At 42.2% G+C, this 21,807-nt stretch overlaps 1 protein-coding gene across 2 annotated transcripts in view; it reads left to right on the top strand.

The window, feature by feature from the left end:
• Positions 1 to 21,807, top strand: part of Fancc (FA complementation group C) — an 82,167-nt gene that overhangs the window by 39,087 nt on the left and 21,273 nt on the right. For both annotated transcript variants that reach the window (XM_028781256.1, XM_028781255.1), the window contains 2 exons: positions 5,778 to 5,942; positions 14,638 to 14,794. In XM_028781256.1, the coding sequence (XP_028637089.1) occupies positions 5,778 to 5,942; positions 14,638 to 14,794 (322 nt within the window). The remainder of the gene's footprint in view (positions 1 to 5,777; positions 5,943 to 14,637; positions 14,795 to 21,807) is intronic.

The following is a 21,807-nucleotide window of genomic DNA, read 5'->3' as shown; positions in this document are numbered from 1 at the left end:
AAGAAAGAAAGAAAGAAAGAAAGAAAGAAAGAAAGAAAGAAAGAAAGGAAGGAAAAGAAAGAGAGAGAGAGAAAGAAAGAAAGGAAGAAAGAAAGAAAGAAAAAGAAAAGGAAGGAAAGAAGGAAGGAAGGAAGGAAGGGAGGAAGGAAGGAAGGAAGGAAGGAAGGAAGGAAGGAAGGAGGGAGACGTTTAAGGGAGGGATCTTTAGTTAGGAGACTGTCATGTCATGTTGATGATAATGTGGAGAAGCAACATCATGCACTGTTGGTAAGCATGTAGGGTAGTATAGCTACTGTAGACAAGCCATAGTGGTTCATTAAAAAAAAAAGAAAAATGGATCTGGTATGATCTGCATGCCTGCAGTCTCAGCACTTGGGAGTAGGGACTCTGAGGGTCCAGAGTCCAGGGCCAGCTGTGGCTACATGAGACTTGGTCTTAAGTAAATGGAGTTACCATGTGACCAGTTCCACTTCTGCTCATATATTCAAAAGAATTGAAAAGATAATTTGCAAACCTATGTTGGTTGTATTTTTCATACTAGCCAAGGGATAGAAGTATAACCTCTGTGCATCTTGTTAGCTGAAAACATAGCATGGACACAATTAAATTTTAGTCATCCTTAAAAAAAGAAAAGGAAAGCCTTGTTGAGTGCTATGCCATGGCAAATCTGAAGGACACTACACAGTGAAATGAGACAACTGCCAAGGACAAAGGCTGCCTTCCATTCGCCTGTAATATCCAAAGTAGCCAGTCTCTCAGGAAGTAGAATGCTCTTTGCCATGGGCTAGGAGGAGGGGAGACAGGAGCTCTAGGTTGATAGAGTTTCAATTTTGTAAGATGTGGAAGTTGTGGAGATGTTTTGCTAAGATGATGGTTTGAAAGGTTGATATAATGCTGGTTTTGCTATCACCTGAGGAGACTTTGATTTTAGGAAGATACAGGTTATTTACAAGCAAGGCTGGAAGAGGTCCATGATAAATCGCCTGAACAGTTTTAAAGTCACTAGGCAGTGGTGGAGCACACCTTTAATTCTAGTACTCAGGAGGCAGAAGCAGGCAGATCTCTGAGTTTGAATCCTGGTCTACAAAGCAAGTTCTAGGACAACAAGAGCTACACAGAGACCCTGTCACGAAAAACAAAACAACATTTAAAGTCTCCTATAAAATTAGGTAGAGTTTGGGCTTATCAAAATGCAGACAGGCCAATAGATAGCCCTCTGAAGATGCTCATGGCATTATGTGGATCCAGCCTGAGGCTTGTCAGACACCTGGAGATACAAATTCAAGAGGGAATTATGTAGCTTTCCAGACAGCATTACAGTAAGCGCTAGGCTTTGACTCGTTGCCAGAGCAGTATTCCAAATGACTTCTGTGCAGCAACTGACTTGCAAAAGGCCTGATGCTAAGCACCCACTGCTAGAACCGTCCCTCCATCTCTAGCCTCCCAGCTTTCTACAGCAAGCCACAGGACTACACGGTGAGAAGACTTTTTGGAAGGCTCACAGCATCACACCTTGTAGCTGTTATAGCAAGACCTGGATAGGATGTAAATATCTGTAATTGAATTGTTGGGTTTTTTAGTCACATGACTGTATCAGCTTCTCTAAAACTAAATTTTGACCATCTCCACTTCTGAACTCAGGGCATCAGTCTACATTTTATGAAGAATTTGAAACTGAGATGAACTTTAAATAGTCTGGCAACAAAAAGTTAACATTGAGTGGAGTCCCTTAGTGGAACCAAAGGGAACAGAACAGCTTTTTTCATTTGGGATGGAGTTCGGGGGCCTTTGGCAGCTTGAACTTTTGAAGTTATACTAATGAAAGGAATAATGACAGGTGTGTTTTCATAAGTGGGTACAATTTTTTGATTCAGGTATGAACCAGAAAGTTTGTGGACCACTGTGCTGTTTCTAGTTCCAAGGTTCTGATTTGTATGAAAACTTGGCAGAGAACTTTAGATATGTAAGATTGTGTCACACTTCAGTTGTTACTAGCAGCAGGATGGCTATGAAGCCCTTTCCCTTTATCAGGTTTGAGAGCTGTCTTTGAAGTGTTGTCCTGGTGCCATTTTGCCTCAGAACAGAAGTTGCCGAGTTGAAGTTAAAGTTCACACAGCACCTGTACCTTAAGATTCTGTTTGGGACTGAGGAAATACCTTTGTTGGTGGAGCATTTGCTGTGTAAGCAGGGGGACCCTAGTTTGATCCCCTGCATTCATGTAAAAAATCCTGAGCAATAGTGGTATATATTTGTAATCCTAGCCCTGGGGAGATGGAGACAGAGGTTCCCTGAGGTTCATTCTCTATCCAGCCTAATCTAATGAGTAAGTGCCAGGTCCAGTGAGAGACCTGCTCTCAAAAACAAGGTACCTGCCCATGCCCCACACAGGAAGTTTGACTTTTGTCCAAGGTTTTAAGGGGCTAACTTATCTTTCATTTTTAATGGATAGGGAACAGAATTTCATGGTTTTGGCTACAAGACTTTAAAAGCTCATAAAAAGATTCAAAGAGCATGTGAGGCATCAAGTTACTTTTAAAAGTCAACTTTCTGATAAGACTAAATGAACTCCATAGGAGAGTTGAATTTCTTTTGAAAACTATGTACTGGCTCAACACAATTTGAAAAATTACCAGGGAAAATTGTATCTTATTCAATTATAAAATTCTTTGAGGGGGAAGAATAGGAGAAGAAGACTGTGCTAAACAGGATTCAGTGGAGCAAATGAGGACGGCTTGAGATGTGTCAGGGTCCCTAGGATGGCAGGCTAGCGTGAGCATCGCATGAACTTTGTGGTTTCAGTTAGGAGTTATCCCAGTGCTTTCCAGCACAGCTTGCTGCTGCTAGGAATAACTACTAACAGCAATTTCACCTACCCTGTGTCATCACGGATGTCCTTTAGTGAACTTTGCTCTGTGCTGAGGAGTTTGTCCATATGGTTTTGGAAAAACAGGCATCTAAGATGGTTACTTAAAGAATAGTTAAAGAATTTAACTCACAGAGACAAATCATTTAGTTGACTTTTAATCTTGGACTGAAGGCAGAGGCTCAGAGAAACACGTGTAGGTTCACTGTGGGTGTGTCTGTGTGCAGCCTCTCTGTTGACTTCTAACATTAGCCATAATGGTCACATTTTCTATGTCCTGTCACCTTTTGGCCTGTACACCAGAGTTCTGAGTGTTGTAAAATTAAAGACCAGAAGAGTTTCTCATGCCTATAAGTCATGGCTCAGTTTCATTCAGTTCTTTCTACTGCAGAGTTTCAGAACTGTTTGAGTTAGTAAATAATATGCTTCAGCTTTTGGGTTTGATGTAGATGCTCAGAGACATGTTAGTTCTTCAGTCAACTAAATCTTGAGAATGAATCTGCCTGGTGATTAGGACAATAAATGAGAAGCACAAGTGTTTCCAAGGAGATCGTGGTCTTTGAGTACCAAGTAGAAGAGGAACACCTGAGGACTGAGGAGTGAGCACCAGCACTGACTGAGGATGAACACTTTTCCATGAGCCATCTTTGCTGATCTCAAACAACCTAAAACAAGAAATATGCCTTCTGTTACTACAAATACTATTTCTGCATGTTTAGTATTTTAATAGCATTGAATTTTAGTTTTTAAAAGTTCAATTATAAAATGTTTGACATCTATGTCCCAATACCCAGGTTTTCCAATGTGAATGTTACATTATTTGCATTTGATCTTTCAAGGAAATAGCTTGGATATCAGTTTGAAACCATCTCTTTCTCATTACACTGCTCCCTCTCTAGAGGGGCTACCGCGAGAGGAGTTGCTGTCAGCCCTTCGGGTTCTACTTTCAGTGTACTTGCTTCATGTGTATATATCACTGTGAATGCTTTAGAATATAAGTAATAACATGGATATAGGTATTTTTGCTTTCTTTGTTCATTATATTTTTAAACTTTATATATCTGGATACTATATGTCTGATTCATATCATTTTAACTACCATTTACCATTCCCATTCTGTAACTAAACCACAAGTTATTTGTATTTATTGATTTTTGTACAAATACACAGCCAGTCGCATTCCACCCTTTCAAAACCCTTGGTGAAGTCTTCTTCATCTGCAAGGAGACTGTGCCTGTTGATTTGTATTCTCTGTTCTCTGTCTTGCTGATCCTTTGTGTATCCTGAATGAAGCACAGAGTCCAGTGTGTAAAAACCTGTACATCAAAAAGTGAGCATAGGAGTGCCTTGCATTTCCCACAAACCTTGCATGTGGGCTCACTGGAGTGTTCTCTGCTGACGGATGTATCCTGCAGTCTCCTGCCTAGCACTGTAGTCACTGCCCTGCAGAGCTGGTCAGCTCCTGAGATACTGCTAAGGGAGGGTACATCTTAACTCATTTAGACTGCTGCACATGACAGTACATTATTGGTAGGCAGTGGTCAGAGACCTGCCACAAAGTAGCATGTGAGTCTCCTGTGACTCAAGGGAGCTAGCACAACTGTGTACCTGGGACAATAAAACTTAAAGCAGTTTAAGGGCCTATGGGAGGATCAGGTGTGGTCTAGATCATACAGATAAAGTAGAGGTCACCAAATACAAGGTGTATATGACATCTCCCCTAAGGATGTGTTGTTCTCTGAGAAACAATGCTCAGGATAGGGGTGTAGTAGAAATTATTTAAATCCCAGCCCAAGGTTTCTATCCCACCTTCAACCCTTTAGTTCAAGATGAAAGACACACACAACCTTTATATTTACAATAAACCTTAAACATTACAAAAGCTGGGCATTTGCCCACCCTCTATGCTACTACAAAATAGCCCCAAGTTATTATTTACTGTGTTTCATCTGGGCTGCTCTTAACTCCAATTGGCCAGTCCTCAGGGCCAAGTTCTCCTGACACCTAACCCATGCTGGCTTCAACTTACTTTTCTTGTGTTCTCTTCTGCCCAGCTATTGACTATCAGCATCTTTATTTACCAATCAGAAATAATTTGGGGGCAGGGTCACTTAGTGTCTTACCTTTGGGCTTTCTGGTCTCTGGGGCAACTAGCCTTGGGCCCCACTATTAGCATTAGAATACAAGCATCGTTCGGCCAACCCACTAGGTAAGGGTCTAGGAAGGAAGGATCTGGGATAAACATTCTGAGGGATTCTGGTGAGGCCTGGCTGTTCAGATAGCAAAGGTCACCAGGTTATTAACTACATCCACTCCCAGCCTTCTGGGTGGAAAGCAAGCACACATCCCTTCCATTGAAGAGCCAAGCCTGCATATTTGACACTCCTGGTTTTCCTAGTGCTCATCTGTGGACATCACAAGATCCTTGTGCCCTTTATAGGAGAGCATGGAGGCCACTGAGGGAGGACTTTTGTAAAGCCGTGAGCACTAATGTGAGGTTGAGAGGGCTGCTAAACTGTCCCCTGCTGATAAGCCATGGAGTAAGGCAGAAGCCAGAGGTGGTCAGGAGGCCACTCATGTTTAGCTGGCGGTGGTGGTGGTCTGAGTCTGGAGGATAGTGACGGAGTTGTTAAGCTGCTAGGGAGTTGACAGCACTGACTGCTGGATCAGGCCAGAGCCAGTATCTGCATAGGGGTTCTATGGACGGATGTGGGGGATTGTTGGAGCCTTGTGAGTCAGGTGTGTTTGCGTATAACTGTACAAAATAAAGTCCTCCTGTGAGTGTAGCTGACGTGGCACACCATGCTAGAGAAGGTCTTCGTTAGGCTATTGTGGGGACCTGCCTGTTCTTTTCAGCAGGAAGACTTGTTTTCAGTTACATATGGCTTTAAGATCCTGACCTTTTCTCCAATAGGATGGCTCCTGAGCGCATGATGTCCCTGTCACGAGTTTGTGTTCCTCTTGTTACTCTTTCTGATATCGAACCCCTGGTAGAGGCTCTACTCACCTACCATGGACATGAGCCCCAGGAAGTCCTCGCTCCGGAGTTCTTTGAAGCTGTAAATGAGGCCTTCTTGTTGTGAGTACATCCATCTTATCTCTCGATTTGTCTCTCCTAGATGCAGAATATTGTAGTATGGAGAAAACACAGGGCAGTATAGTTAATATTTTCAGTTTCTCTTTATTATATTTATTTGCTTATTTATTATTAGTGTGTGTGGAGGTCTGAGGACAAGCTACAGGAATTGGTTTTCTTTTTACTCCATCTGACTCCAGTGACTGAACTCGGGCCATCGTGCTTGGCAGCAAGTGTTGATAGGCGCCACCCCTCGCCCCAGCCATCTCAGTTCCCTTTAGTACTCTTAAATTTTCTAAGGATCCCAAAGAACTTTATGTGGATTGTACATCCAAATTTTTTGTTATATATGAAATGACAACCAGAAATTTAGAAAATATTTGATTCTTAGTTCTTCACATGGAGGGAAGGGGAAGGGAGAATATTCCTTCAAAAGAAAATTGCTTTATTTAAAAATAATAATGAAGGACTGTGAAGATGGCTTGGTGGATAGGAACACTTGCTGAGCCAGCACAACTGATATCCTTATCAACCACACAAACTCTGTGCATGGTTATGCATACCTATAGCCCAAGCATTGGGGTGTGCGGTTGAAATAGGTAGATCCTGGGGCTTTTTGGTCAGCTAGCCAGGCCCCCAAATGGGAAGATCCAGGTTTAGTGAGAGACCCTATCTCAAGGGAATAAGGTGGAAAGTGATAGAGCTGGCTACCTATTGTCTTCTCTGGCCTTGACATGTGCATAGAGTTGCACAAGAAGAAGAGGAAGAGGGAGAAGAACACGAGGAAGGGGATGGGAGAGAGAAGAAGAGGAAGAAGAAGGAAGGAGGAAGAGGGAGGAAGAGGAGGAAGAAGAGGAGGAGGAGGAGCAGCAACTTTGGTTGAAATGCCTATCCCCACACAGTTACATAATTAGAAAGACGGTGATATCATAATAGCCATTGGAAATAGAAGTAGATAGTTTGCTTTGACCTAAATTTGAAACAGTCATGTTTTTAAAGGTTAGTTGCAGTATGGGATCTGAGGTTATACTAATGAGATTTTTGTACATTAAAATCTATTGCCCTAGCCTGGGGTGTTGGCTCACTTGGCAAAGTACTTTCCGTGCAAGCATGAGTCCCTGACTTTAGATTCCCAGCACTTGTATAGAAAAAGCTCATTGCGGTGGCATATACCTGTTTGCCTAGTGGAAGGCAAACAGAGGCAGGAGGATTCCTGGGCAACCTAGCCAAATCCGTATGCGCCAGGCCAAGTTGGAGATCCTGTCTCAAAAAATAAAGTGGAGAGTAATTGCAGAAGACACCTAGTATCTGACTTCTACATGTGTACATGCACCATGTACATATATATATATATATATATATATATATATATATATATATACATATACATATACATACACATACACAGTTGTAAGTCTGTTTTGCAGTTCTGGTCTTGCACCTCTGTATGGCTTTGTAGCACAATTTGAAAAATGTTCATCCTTATGTTAGGCGCACCTTCCCAATGTTGACATATTTTGTTATACGGTGAGAACTTTCAGCTGCTGTTTTGTCATCTTTGTTGACATGTCATGAAATATTGAAAAGCTGCCAAAATTTTTCCAAAATTCTAATTTCTGCTTCAAAGCTTAAATTTGGGCTGGCGGTAGTCAGTGGCGAGAGCCTGTTAGCCTGGGTGGGTGTGTGAACTCACAGTTGGAGAATAGAACTAGTTTCCAGAGAGCTGTCCTCTCGGCACACTTGCATGTCACTCCACACATTCATAGAGGAAATAATAAGTAATTTATCTTAAGTAAGTAAAATGCCCTAGGGATCCTCTTATCTCTGCCTACTTTGCAGTGGGATTGAAGATACATTCCAGTACAATGGTCTTAAAGTAAATAAGATGAACAAAAACCCTTCATGCCTATCATGGGTCACAGATTCTATCCTGTTTTGTTTCTTTAAGTTGACTTGGTCACTTAGCTAGTTGTTGAGAAAATGTGTCCATATACCCACATGAATAACCACTCTGGCAGATTGTCATTCTTTCAAGTCACTGTTCATGGACCTTAGTGTCACATGAGGCAAGCACTCACACTAGCATGGGAGTGCCTCTATGCAGCCAGCATAGGCTGGGCATGGGCAAAGTATCTCGTGTGTTTTCCTTTACCAGGAAGAATTTCTAAAACTCTTCTCAAGAGTGACAATTAACAGATGTATATTTATACAGGCTCATGCCATGCTCTTGCTGACTATGTCAGCTTTTCCTGTGAAGGTACAGACAAGGGTGAGGGTGCAGTGACTGCCCGTGTCCCCGATCACCCAGCTACAGTTTGCCTGCGGTTGCTTTTGCACTGTTGGCACAGTGGTTCAAGAAAATCCATGATAGTCTGAATAGTTACTCAGCACTTTTATTGTCTGTAGCCAAGCTCCACAGAAAAGGCCTTTGGTCCATGGCTAACACCGCCAGCAGATGGACCATGATGCTGCAAGTCTAGCCAGGTCTGGAGGGTCACACTTAGGGTAGACACGAATGAGCTGCAGCATCCTTAAAATCATCAAATTCATTTTTATTCCAACCCTCAATGACCATTAGAGGCCACTGAACGTGATTGGAGGTCTCTAACTGATGCTACAGTGAACAAGCACTGTAATAGCATGTAAGCACAGTGCAGCAGGAGACACAGACAGCGAATGTTAACTGCTCTAAAGCCGAGAAGACACTGTCTCAGTCCTGCTCTCATGTGTCTGCACGCATGCCCTTGGAGATGCCTGTGCCTCATGAGTCAGTGCTCTGATCTGAAGCTTCATCTTCTGACAGATCAGCTATGGGATGAGAGTGCAGGTCTTTTAATCTCACCTTTAAAAGTCAGCCATCCGTTCTCAAATATATATTTTATTTTGTATGAAATATTGGTAAATTATAAAATAAGTTATACATTAAAATATATACTGTATTTTGATAAGACATTTCATATAAAAATATATAATCATCTAAATATATAATTATCTAAATTCAGATACAAGTTTAGAAAACTTATCAAAAGTTTAATCTTTTTAAATTTATTTTAAATTTATGAATAATGTTTTGCCTGCATGCATGTGTATGTACCATGTGTGTGCCATGTTGGATCACCTGGAACTGGGGTTACAGATGGTGGTTACCCACCATGTGGTTGCTAGGAATCAAACCGGAGTCCTTTGCAAGAGCAATACATGTGCTCTTAGCCACTGATCCATCTCTCCAGCCTCCTTCAAAAGTTTAGAAACACATTATTGCAAACAAACAAAAGGAATATGCACTTCCTTTTATTACATTTCCATGTAGGCACAAAGAAAAACAGCAAACTGACTTTTTTTATACTAATGGGATTACAAGATTTATACCATGTGTATCCAGAGATGGCGAAAGCATAGTAGAAGAAAAAACTTCAAGTGGATCTCTGAAAAGCCCTGGACTCTGAAAAGCACTGACCTCTTGCTGAGAGTGACTTCTCTACAGGGTTTGGACAGTGTTTCTTTCTTATAGAAATCTCTATAGTCTACTCAGTCTTAGAAGATAAGAATTTTTCATGCTAAAAATTCAAAGTGCAGAGTTAATATGATTTTTTTTCAGTATACATACTATGGGTGCAGTGCCATGTATGCATATGTATGCTCACATAATCACGTAACATAAAATGCATGAAGAACATTGATATGATTTTAAAATATTTACTAGTTATGCTTCTTTAGTTTGTTAAAAGCACTATGCTTTAAACGTATTTTATTAGTATATTTCCCCTCAATCCTTTGTTATTTAAATGTTGTTAGATAGAAACTGGGAGTTGTTAAACATGTAAGCTTTTTTTTTTTCAAAACAGACCTGTAGGACCAGCAGGATGGCCTAGGGGGTAAGGGTATTTGCAGCCAAGTCTGGTGACCTAGATTCACAGAAGGAAAGACAGATCATCTCTTGCAAATTGCCCTCTGACCTCCACATGTGTTCTGTGGTGTCCTCATGCCCATACACAATAAATACTTAAATGGTACATAAATGAATGTAAAACATTTAAAAGACATATTATAATGCCACTGGTGCATATAAAATTGTTATTAGTTTGTTATAATTGTCTTATTTAATCAGGACTTAAGTTCCCCTTGCTTTGTAATTTTTCTTTTAGTCTGTTAGTATCAGAGTTCAAAGCCCACTATTGTGTTTGGTTCATAAGTTTCTTTACTTTTTTTTTTTGGGGGGGGGGAAGTCTGTAGGTTGGTTTTGCAAAGTCTTTGTTAAAATGGTAGGTTGTGTTGCTCCAGTTTCAGGTTGCAGAGCATTTGGACATCTCTGGTGTGGTAAAGTATGCCAGCCTCCTTCTGCCCATAGCCTAGGAGTTCCCTCAGCCCATGCTCAGCTTCTAAATGCAGATGGGCCTGCCTTGCTCTTTTCTATTCTGACTTAACTAGGTATTCATGCTCTGGTAACAGTTTTTAGTAGTAGAGTCTGATGTGTATAATAAAATAAGGCTGGTTTCTTCTCATTTCTATTTCTTTGTAGTTTAATTGTGGTGCGTGCGTGTTTGTGTGTGTATGCATGTGCATGTGTGTTTGTGTGTGTGTATGTGTGCATGTGTGTATGTGTGTGTGCTGCTTGTTTTATCTTCCATATAAACTCTAAAAGTGATTTGATCTCTATAAAGATATGTCATTTTATCTGGGGGAAGACCCCAGCAAGTGTGAAGTGTGTGGGCTACCATATTTGCGTGTTACATGAGCTCGCCTGTCTGTTTGTCTGTTCAGCCTCACTCTGATCCAGCAACATTTGCTGTGCTGCCCCATGTACCCTTCTCTTAACTCAATAGCCATTGCTTTGTTTTGAAATCTTGGGTATCACCTATGGGTGTTTTCCTTCATCCCAGGTGTCCTGTTGTGTCATTGCATTTGGGAAATGAAAAAGTTCAAAAGAGGAGAAAGTTCCTGGTGGAGGATTTCCATTTTCCATGTATAACTCTTAGCATTTATAAACAATAAGTGGCCAGGCGGTTGTGGCGCACGCCTTTAGTCCCAGCACTTGGGAGGCAGAGGCAGGTGGATTTCTGAGTTCAAGGCCAGCCTGGTCTACAGAGTGAGTTCCAGGACAGCCAGGGCTACACAGAGAAACCCTGTCTCGGAAAACCAAAAAAAAAAAAAGATAATAAGTGTTTCATTTTCTATGAAAGCAGATCATCCAGAGAAGGCTAAGTTGTTTAATGTTGTTTTTTTTTTTAAGGTCAAAACAAGAACTATATGTGGTAGCTCACACTTGTATCCCAACATTGAAGAGACTGAGACAGGAGGATTGCCAGAAATCAAGGCCAACCTGGGCTATACCAGACCCTGTCTGAAAACAAAACAAAACAAAACAAAACAAAACCAACCAACCAAATAAACAAAGTGAAACACTGAAGCATAATGTTCATTGTTAAAATCTGAGGTTAGGAACTGGTGAGATGGCTAAGGGCTAAGAGCACACAAGTACTCCTGCAGAGAACCTAAGTTTAGTTCCCAGCATCCGTGTTGGGAAACTGTGTAACTCTAGCCCAGTCCGGGGGGTCTGCTGTCCTCTTCTGGCCACTGATGGCATCTTCACACACATAGCATGACATACACTCATACACAGACGGAAAACATCCTTAAATGACCATGAAAAATTAGGAAGTCATTTTTTGTCTTCTTCAATCCTTCTGTCACAGTATACTCAGTATGTCTGATTTTTTTTGAGAACTCTGCCATGTTATTCATGAGTGTTGAGTAATTAATTGTCATCTGCAGTTTAGTTTAGTCACTTGGGGTTCTAACAGGTTTCTCACCAACTCCCACCTTTCATATTCCACAACACAGGAGAAGCTCCATCTCTATGAATCCACTGGCAGAGGTGTCTCTGTGCCCAGCGTTTCTTTTTGGACAACAGTCAGATTAAAGCAGAATGCCTTGGCATCTTTTGTAAACCCCAATAGCAGTTTCAGAAATTAGCAACCAGGAACTGAGGTGTCCAAGAGCCCAGGGTCTGCCCACCCTCCTGCCCTTGCTCTCATTTCTCTCGTGCTAGAGCATTCTACCTCAGCAACTAATAAAGTTTATTTGGTTTGGAAAGTTATGTCTCCTAATCCACAAGGAACAGACTGTCCGGAAATGCTGGGTGGTCCTCAGCATGTCCAATTCCAACAGCTCAGACCAGCAAGTTAACGCAGCAGCCTCATCGGCTGGCACCTTTCCATGGATGCTTTCCTGTGGAGAGCCCATCCGCCACATGTCCACAAAGGAGGCTGACTCAGTAAGCCAGGCAGACTGTGGCTCCACGCCCTGCACCCCTCCCAGCTTGAACAGTTTCCCACATGGGTTGTGTGGCCTTCTAGAAACCCCAGTTTTTTTTTGACCAAAAGTATCCTTGCCCTGTGTTCAGCTTCTTGACTGCTTACCACAGCACACAGTGGGATTCCTGTGTTTTATAATTGGCTGGGTGTCTTTGGCTTTGGTTTCCAAATACAATCACTCATTTCCAGAAATGGGCAGTCTGTTTCCTCTAAACAACTCATGATGGTTCCCCTTCGTGGTTTAGATAACCTAGAGGAACCTTTTAATTTCTTGACCTAAATGTAGGACCTAACTCTTTAAAAAAAAAAAAAATTCATCCTTGGGAATCCTTTCCCAGCATCTGCAAGCTGGAAATTGCCTGAAATCTTTCAGAGGTGGGAGGGCTGCTGAGGTTCTTTGATTAATCTGTGGAGTGTTAGAAACTGAGGATATCATATCCTCTGAACTAAACCCAAATTCAGTGTTTCAAAAACACCGAGGAGTCTGATGACGATGTGCAGAGGTTTCTTTCCCTGTGCTTGAAGCAGATAAAAGAGGAAATGGATGCATGACTTTGAGGTTATGACAGAGTAAGAAATATATCTGTGGTCTTTGTCCAGTCTTCTAAAACTTCTGAGATTTCCTGAGTGATAGAGGTAATGGATGGATCTCGGTATGATAGGCCCTTTTCAGCTATAAGTAAGTTTAGGATAAGGCGTGAGTCTTGTTGCCCCTAGAAAGCTTCATGATAAGTGCTAGCCTCAGAACAACCAGATTTGTGACCACCAGAATTGGGTGCAATTTCCAGTGGCCAGTGATGCATCAGCTAAACCACAGGGCTTGATGAGCATCCAGCTGATGAATACAAAGATGATGGGAGAATGGTGTACCTGGAGAGGGCTTAGAAATGCCAGCACCCCCACTGTGTCTTATAGGTCTTTTCTGTTTGATCATTCCTGGTTGTTTCTTTTATGATAAACAGATTGTTGTGAATTCTGAGCTGCTTTACAAATTGTCACACCTGAAGAGAGGATCATGGGAAGCTGTTTTAACCAGAAGATTCATACTCAGCAGACTCAGAAAAAGACTTTGTGGATGAGTCTTTTACTGATGGGTGCACTAACTATGGGTAGTTGGCCTCAGAGTCAGATTGAAGCAGTAGACATCAGTATGGTATCCAGAGAGATGGAGAGGTGATCGGTGTGGGAAGACATCTGTACAGTTGATGAGAGAAGCGTGTGAGTACAGTTAGCTCCTGGGAGCATCGATGACTAATATCAGCAAATCACATAAGGTGACTGTGACATGTGGCAACTATACGACTAATAAGTTAGTATACAACACTTTTGAAAGTCAGAGGAGTTCCTGTTGATGACTGTGTGTTTGCCCCACACAAGCTGGGGTATACCTTTCCACTAAGATTGAGGAGGTTTGGGTGCCAGTGACATGCTGAGCAGTCCCCCTACCCTGGCAGTACCTTTACCCAAGTTACAAGCTGGGAGTGTTTTTCCACACGCTTGTAACACCAGCAGTGTGTGTATGTGTGTGTGTGTGTGTGTGTGTGTGTGTGTGTGTGTGTGTGTGTAGCACATGGAGACAGGAGAATTCCTGTGCTATTTGCCAACACAGCCCAAAGGGAGAAAAACAACCATGCACTGTAGTTTCAGGAAGAGACCCTGCCTCAGAGGAGTAAAGGCAGAGAGTGACAGAGGAAAAGATCTCACGCCATCCTGTGGCCACTGCATACACTTGTTCACAGAAATACACAATGCATGTATACCACATTGTCACACACACTTAACACTACACACAAAAGACAGAAGGCAGAAATAAAGCTACATGACATGGGTGGGCTCTAACATGAGGTCCATGATGCACCAGCTAGGCCAACTCCCACGGAGATTTGCATTTACAGTTGTTGAGGATTCACAAGGTGGTCTTGCTCTGCATCACAGGAGTTACTAATCGCTTCCCTCTAGCCACTTTTGTCTAAACACGGTAAATGGAGGCTCTGAGGGTCAGGTCTTTAGTGCTGTGGATTCAGGGTAGGTCTTAGAACTTCACTACTTCCAATGTCTTAGACATAACATGTTTTTAACTTCATGACCATATTTCATGGACATCATAGGGCTTTTGTTCAACTCATTTTTCCTCTTTCCTTTTCTTCACTATGTATCTGCTTAGATGTTTGGAAGGAACCTCCATCTTCTGAGCCTTCATTCTTGTAAGTTCTTAGGTGGGTGATTATCATAGTATTTGCAAATAGGTGCATAAATATTGACTGCTGGCAAGACTGTGGTGAGAAACCTCACACACTTGATTAATAATTTTCATTTGAACATGGCTTATTTTTTTTTTTGCAGGACTATTTCTGTTTAACCTTCTGCTTATTTCTTGCTCAAAGGAAAAAGATTGTTCTGTCCACGTCCTCTGTGGTCAGCCTCTGGTTTCGGCATCTCCCCAGTCTTGAAAAAGCAACACTGCATCTTTTTGAAAAGCTCTTCCCCAGCAAGAGAAACTGCCTGAGAAAGATGGAATGCTGTATAAAAGAGTCATTACTGGTACGTGCTGGGCTTCGGTGACAGAAAATCCTTAAAGGGATTGTGGAGAATAACGTCTTATAAAGTGTGACAGAAGTAAAATGTGTGGACAGACCCAGGATCTTTAAACTTAACATTTTTGTTTTGTTAGAAGCGTCTAATGCCCAAGGACTTTTCTATGATCAGAAGTGCCCTAACTCCATCTGTGTGTGTTTGTTGGTATGACCCCCCCCCACTGCTAAGGAGACCTATTGTATGCTTTCCTGCATTTGCCCTGCTCCACCACACTGCCCCATTTCACAGGAGGAAACAGGCCCATGTCCTCACCTATGGCATATAGAGAGAATGCAGTTCCCAGGGGTCTGAAGAGGCCAGTGATGTAGAATAAGCTTTTAAAAAATACTGTTTTTTGTTTCAACATGAGGAACAGATGCTTAAAACTGAGGATCTTGCAGACAAAGGAAAGAAGAAACCTGTTAATACAAACTTAGTGGACTTACAGCTCTTCATGAGGAGAAAGAATTCAATAGAAACAAACAAGAACTCAGAAAAATGCTTAAGGCAACAAAACCAGTGAAGACTTGTCTAACTTTTCTTTTGGGTGAAGCTCCTGCATACAGAGGCCCCCATTTCTTTCAAGAGCCTAAGAGTCCTTCAAGAGTCTTAGCACCAGTGGCTAGGCTTCCCGGCAGTGATCAGGGCCTGGCAGGTCAGAGTGTCTGCCTTCGATGGGGTTAGTGAGATTCTGTAGGAACAGAGATAAAGACCAATGTCGCAAAGAGAAAAGAATACCAAAAAACTAAACATCACATCTTCTAATATGACCCATTACCCAATACCTGGTGACAGTTTCACCTTTAGTCCTGTTTTCCCCGGTGAGGGCAGAACCTGTTATCATTTAATCCAGTTACAGGCTAATGGAGACAAGAGTAGCTTTCAAATGAACTGGTTTCTTACAAGATACACAAAAGAAGAATAAGAAGAAGTATGTGGATGTGTGTGTGTGAAAGTGCACGCGCATGCGCGCTAGTGTGTGCCTGTGTGTGTAAAGCAGTAAACTGAGCAGAGTGGTGCACTGACTTGTTCCAGATCCTCGGAAGGCAAAAATGGGAGGATCAATTGAGCCTAGTTTAAAACCAGTCTGCTTGTGTGGGTAAGATGACTTAGTGGGTAAAGGTGTACACGTGACAATGTGAGTTCAATCCCCAGGACCTACATTGTAGAAGAAGAGAACCAACTACCACAAGTTGACCTTCAACCTCCACACAGGCTATAATATGTGTTTCCCCCATAAATAAAATGTAATTAGAAGCAGCGTGGGCAGCAAAGCTGCATTAAAAATATGAAAGATATTTACTGTGCACAGAGTGCTAGTAAGAAACCAGCCAGCGTCCAGAGGAAACTGCCCACCCCTGTTCCAGGAGACCAGCTTCCTGAAGTAACAGGCCTAAATTTGGGTGAAGTCCTCAGTGTTTTAAAGGGTTTATTCACTCAGGAAGGCCTCTAGCTACTGGTGCCTGTTTAGTGTGCATGCTTGTGGGCAAGGTCTAGTAAATTGTGTCTCAAATGCAATCTGCAGGCACCAGTATTTCTTCTTCAAGAAAGTGTTTTACCTCAGTGTCAGGTTTTGGAGTGAAACGTCCAGGCTACCACCCCTCATTTGCATATGCATACACAATTGTCACTGTCTCAGCCAGTTTACAGTCGGAGCAGTCAAATGGGTCCTATTAAAAGTAGAACTTACATGTGGTCTTTTTTTGTTTGTTTTCTTATTTTTTTTTATTGGATATTTTCTTTACATTTCAAATGTTATCTATCCCCTGTTTTGTTTTCAGTGCCAAATGAAGACACTGGGTTCTTTCCTTCCAGGCTGCTTGTTCTTTGCATCTTCCCTCAGTGGAAAGCTTCCCAGTCCCATGGACTGTCTGACTGTTTCTTGCTGTTACTGGTTCTTCTCTGATGCTTGTCTGCATCTGTTACCTGAAGCCTTCAGCCTAAGCCATCCTTCAGAGAACACAGGAAGGTGTTCCTCCCACAGACATTGTATTATGGGAACCTCAGTCTGAGTTGGTAGTTGGCTGTAACCTTCCTCGTCACGCAGCTTAGAGGCAGTTTAAGAGGATCATGTGTGGAGCTTCAGAGCTTTTATTATAGTTTAGGGAGGGATTTAAGGGGGTGTTATTTGGTTTAATTTATTGTGGCATTGCCAGGATGTGACCTCTCTATGTCGTGAGGTTCATGGAGGTAATTACAATACAGACAACAAGCTGGATGCCCCTGATTGGCTTAGGCAGTTCTCCTCTACCATCCTGAGCCCAGCAGGGTAGAATAAGCCCGTGACCTGGTTGAGTGATTACAGGGGTAACCTGAAGAACCTGCTTCCTAATTGCATCATCTGATTCATTTATCGCAGCACAGCATCTTCCAGCATTGACAGGGCCATGCGCAGTATCAGATCTTTAAGACCCAGCTAGACTGTTGCACTTTGCTGCCTAGGAAACCTGATGCCAATTGCATTAGTGCTGGATTCTGTCAGTAATTAAACTGTGATGGTCTACATAACTTGTGTTTTGTGTGGAACACTGTTAATTATATTCTCATCTCTTGGGACTATCCAGAATGAGTTCTGGAAATTCTATAGTTACCCAAATGTAGCAAAAACAAAAGATAAGAGTTATACAAAGTGTAATGATCTCCCCGAATGTTCTTCTGCCTTTTAGAGATGTCAGAGGTCTGGCACTTTCCATTAAGACAATGAATGAATGATAAGAGACTAGTCAGAAGTCACTGTCATTCCAAACAAGGTGTGTGTGCAGGCACATGTGTGAGACCTGTGAAATAAAAATACATTCCCAAACCTGTTTGTGTTTAAGGTTCAACTGTTGGCTTCTCTACCCTAGATTGTCCCCAGTATCATGGCTGCCTGCCACAGTTGGTGGCCCCAAATAGATCAGGGTATTAACCCCAGTTTGTCATTTACTGTGCAGACTAAAAGTTTCAAAAACAGATGGCCTTGTGTTTCCTTTGACAGAGCAGTCACCAGGAGACCATAATCCCTAACCTCAGACCTGACCTTAAAAATTGACGTCAGGAGAAGTATTGAAAGCCACTTGCTAATTATGCATCCCTTTTGGCACTGTGCTCTGTGCACAGGCTGAGCTTGTATCAAGGAGGCTGTTTTCCTGTTACAGTTCTCTGTTTGGAGCCCAGAAAGCTATTGTTTGGGTTCCCTATTTGAGTGAAAAGGGCCAGCTGGGTGGTGGGGTGGCCTGTGCTTGGCTGCTACACTGTGCTACATGCCAGAACCAGGGGCACCCTGGTTCCCATGCCCTCCTTTGCACTCCTTCACGGGCTGACCCGCCTGCTGGCAGCCACCACAGCTGGGCCTCAGAGAGCTACCCCAAAGAGTAGTTGTGTGGGTGGTGGGAGGCAGGATAGGACTTTTGTTTTACTTTGGTCTTAAGTCAGAGACTGTTATCTTACCTGGAAAAGTTGGTAGCTCAGTAAAAAGTTTCATTGTCTATTCAAGGTTCAGACACCTCAGTGTGTTCCTCTTGTTGGCAGGAAGTGTCTGTTCCCATTCTTAAGAGGGCAGCCACTGCAGCTTCACAAGGAGAAATTTCCCTGAAAAACCCCATTGCTAAAATACAACCAAAGAATTAACTCCTGTCCTCAACATTGTTGGTTTTGTTTTTCTAGTGTTCTAGCATTTTCTTTCCCTGCATTTTCATTAGTGTACTTCTTGCCTAAGCCCTAATGTGATACATGCAGTTAAGCCAGAGCTGGAGTGGATAGCTCAGCCTTGGTGAACTAGACAAGTGTGGTGGGGCTTTTGTCTCGACTGCACTTTCCATTGTTGACCTCAGGGGGGCACCAGATGCCCCAGCATTATCTCCAAAGAAAAGCCTAGGGCACCGGGTAATCTTTACTTATGGGTTGCAGGCTTTGAAGCTACTGGGAGATGAATGGGAAAAAGATCACAAACAGACCACAAGAAATAGTGGACCATGGCAGTTCCTCCTATTCAGAGGCCAGGTTGAGCAGCAGTGGGATGCAAGAAACTGCCACCAAGCATGGGCACACAGAGACTAGAGCTGGAGGGATTTGTCCAGAGTGCGGAGCTGGGCATCCTGTAGTGCATACCCCCCACGTCTCCGCCTGACACTGAGACCTCATGTAAACTTATGGCATCAGAGGACATTTGGTACTTGTTAAGGTTTTAAGCCCAAGAATGACAGATTTATCACTAATTAAACAATAATTGCATTATGGGGTACTGAAAAAAATTGCTTATAGTATAAACAACATCTGGTAAAGATTAAAAAGAAAGCTCAAATTTGTTATAAGAAACCTGAATCTTTTAAAACAAAATAGATTCTAAAATGTGAAAGGGTTGTTTAGTTTTATGTTTAACATTTTAAAAATAGAAAAGAAAATGCTATAATGAAAGAATGTATTTATAAAAATGTCTTTACATGATAGATGTGAAGGATTTTTACATAAGTAGATTTTCTTTTTAAGCCAAATCATTTTTTTTAACTCAAAGGAATTTACAGTTGAAGCCTATGGGATTCTTCCTTTAGAAAAGGCTGTTCTTTGGTTTTGTTTGGATTTGCATATTTTGCATCTCTGTGGTGACTATAACTTTTAACTCATATCTGTGTACAAAGTGGGGTATGTTTTGTCAGAAGAGCAGGGTGAGATGACTCCATGTGCTCTGGTGGGCAAACTGAAGGGAAAACTTCTCAGCTGATTTTCTCAAATGACCATTTTCTGAGTAAACATCAAACAACATTAAAATGAGCCAAGAAAAGGGGAATCTGTCCTGAACTTGAGCTGCCACTTGAGTATCTGTTGTTTCCTTCTTGGTTCTGTGACCTAGAAGATTTGTGGGCTTTATTCTTCCTGACCCTCCATTGTCTTTTTATGAGAGGCATTCACTTTTCTCTAATAATCACCTTATGAATACCTTTTCTAGTTCTCTCCCATCTCTCTGTTCCCCCCCCCACACACACACACACACAGAGAGAGAGAGAGAGAGAGAGAGAGAGAGAGAGAGAGAGAGAGAGAGTCTGAAAACAATTTATAGAAAAAGTGTGTCATCTTCCTGAGAAATGTGCTGTGTGTTCTCAGCCTCTTTGGAGTGGCAGGTGGTTTATAATGACCTCTGATCCCCTGGGATGAAAGTCGCAGGTTAGAAAGCTTCATGGGTGAGTTAGAGTCAGCTGTGCTCACATAGCCTGTGGTGCAGGGTGGGAAGCAGCCTCCACCACTCCTCACCTCTCGTCTACATACTCTGTATTGTCCGTGTTGACTCATCTTCCTGAGTTTTGTTGAGGGATGGAAATAGGCCATCCTGGGCATAGGGGAACCTAGAGGAAAGTGTCTTGATGAAGAAGATGTGTACTTGACAGAACATTCTGGTAAGAAGATAAGGAGGCCACAAGTCGTTGTCATCACCATCACCATCATCACCATCATCGTCATCCAAGGCTTACTGAAAGTCAGGTGGCAAGAAAGGGGATAGAAGTGTTCCTGGTATCTCTTGGTGACATGGCTTTTCTGGTGTGAAACAATCTTTACATGAAGATTATTAGGCCAGATGGAGGAGAGTTTGAGAAGGAACAGATTTTGGTGGGATGGAGAGAAACAGATGAGCAGATGGAACCTGAGACAGCTCCCCCCACCTCCATTTTTGTAGGAAAGATAATTGCACAGATCTTGTGTTTTAGAGAAGTGCTGTAGAGCCCTGGAATGCAGAATGACCTATGATGTTCCACCTGACCTGTGAGACACTGCAAAGGGCTTAAACATTTGCCTCCTCCTCACAAGGATTCTTAAGAGGTGGGATTTGGCTTCCAGAGAACCATGCAGTAAAGCTTTAATTCTGATGGGAAAATTAGCATAACTGTGTCACAGGGACTTGCAAATCTTTTGGTCTTTATGAAACAACTTACTGACACTGAAATTATGTCCAGGGAAAACTCCAGTAAAGACTAGAGAGGAGAAAGAGGTTCTTACAAGTGGTGAGGACAGGTTAAACATTAATCCTTGTCATGGCTACTTCAGCAGGTGCCCTACCTGCTTGTCTCTTCCTGTTTTAGAATCTAAAGTAGTTTGTGGACATGGGAGAACCCACTAATCTGAAGTCCTTAACAAAGAAAAGCATCAGCATATAGATCCAGCCTAGCTACATGGAGAGTGGGTGGATTCCATGGCTTGTTTGGGTTGGAATCACCAGCTGAGTTGTTCAGAAGGAAACCACTGCATTAAAGCAAAGCCCATACAGTTTTCTTTTTGAGAAACTAGGTCAGAACCCCCTTCCTTGCATCCTCTTGTGGTTTTGGTAGCCACAGTTACTTCTTATGTCTTCTCTTCTTTACTGTTTAGAAATCCATGTTATCAGATCACGTTTTCAAATCTTCAGTGGCAAGGGTGGGAGTAGTTAAGCCATTTGGAATAAAAGGAAATGGTTTTCCTTCCCTGCATCAAGTTCTGATCTTATTTTCCTTGAGTACACATTCAGCTCTGTGTTTGTGCCTATGGGTGTGTGGCTATGCTGGGGGTCTTCAGACTTTGTTTTTAGGAGGTGCATTCCTACATAAAACAGAATTGTCCTGGCAAACTTAGCTGAGTTGTATTTCTTTAAGACATCCAATTTGGTTTTTTTTGTTTTCTGTTTGGATTTTTCCATTATGAACGCATAGAAACTCTTTCAGTGTTTTCTGGGCCTGTGTCCAAGTGCCCGAACAACTATTAGTATTTACAGTGAGGCTGAGAAGCAGGCAGATTAAGTAACTTTTTGAGATCAAAGCCACGGAATAACCTGCCCTTCTTCTGTTGTTAATGGCTTAAGTAGGTAACAAGTTTATGAAGATTTTAGGTTCGCTTCATTTGGATAAAGATGTATACTAGCAAAGGGTTAGGGATCATGGGTTAGTTTATTTAAAAATGAGAAAGCATTAACTTGCAAATCATAAATGTCTTTGATGAAATGGACAGCCTCCCACCATTTGTGTGGCAGCCTGTAATGG

Source organism: Grammomys surdaster, unplaced genomic scaffold, assembly GCF_004785775.1.
Source record: "Grammomys surdaster isolate TR1022 unplaced genomic scaffold, NIH_TR_1.0 375, whole genome shotgun sequence".
Classification (NCBI taxonomy): domain Eukaryota; kingdom Metazoa; phylum Chordata; class Mammalia; order Rodentia; family Muridae; genus Grammomys; species Grammomys surdaster.
This window is presented reverse-complemented; position numbering and strand designations above follow the sequence as displayed.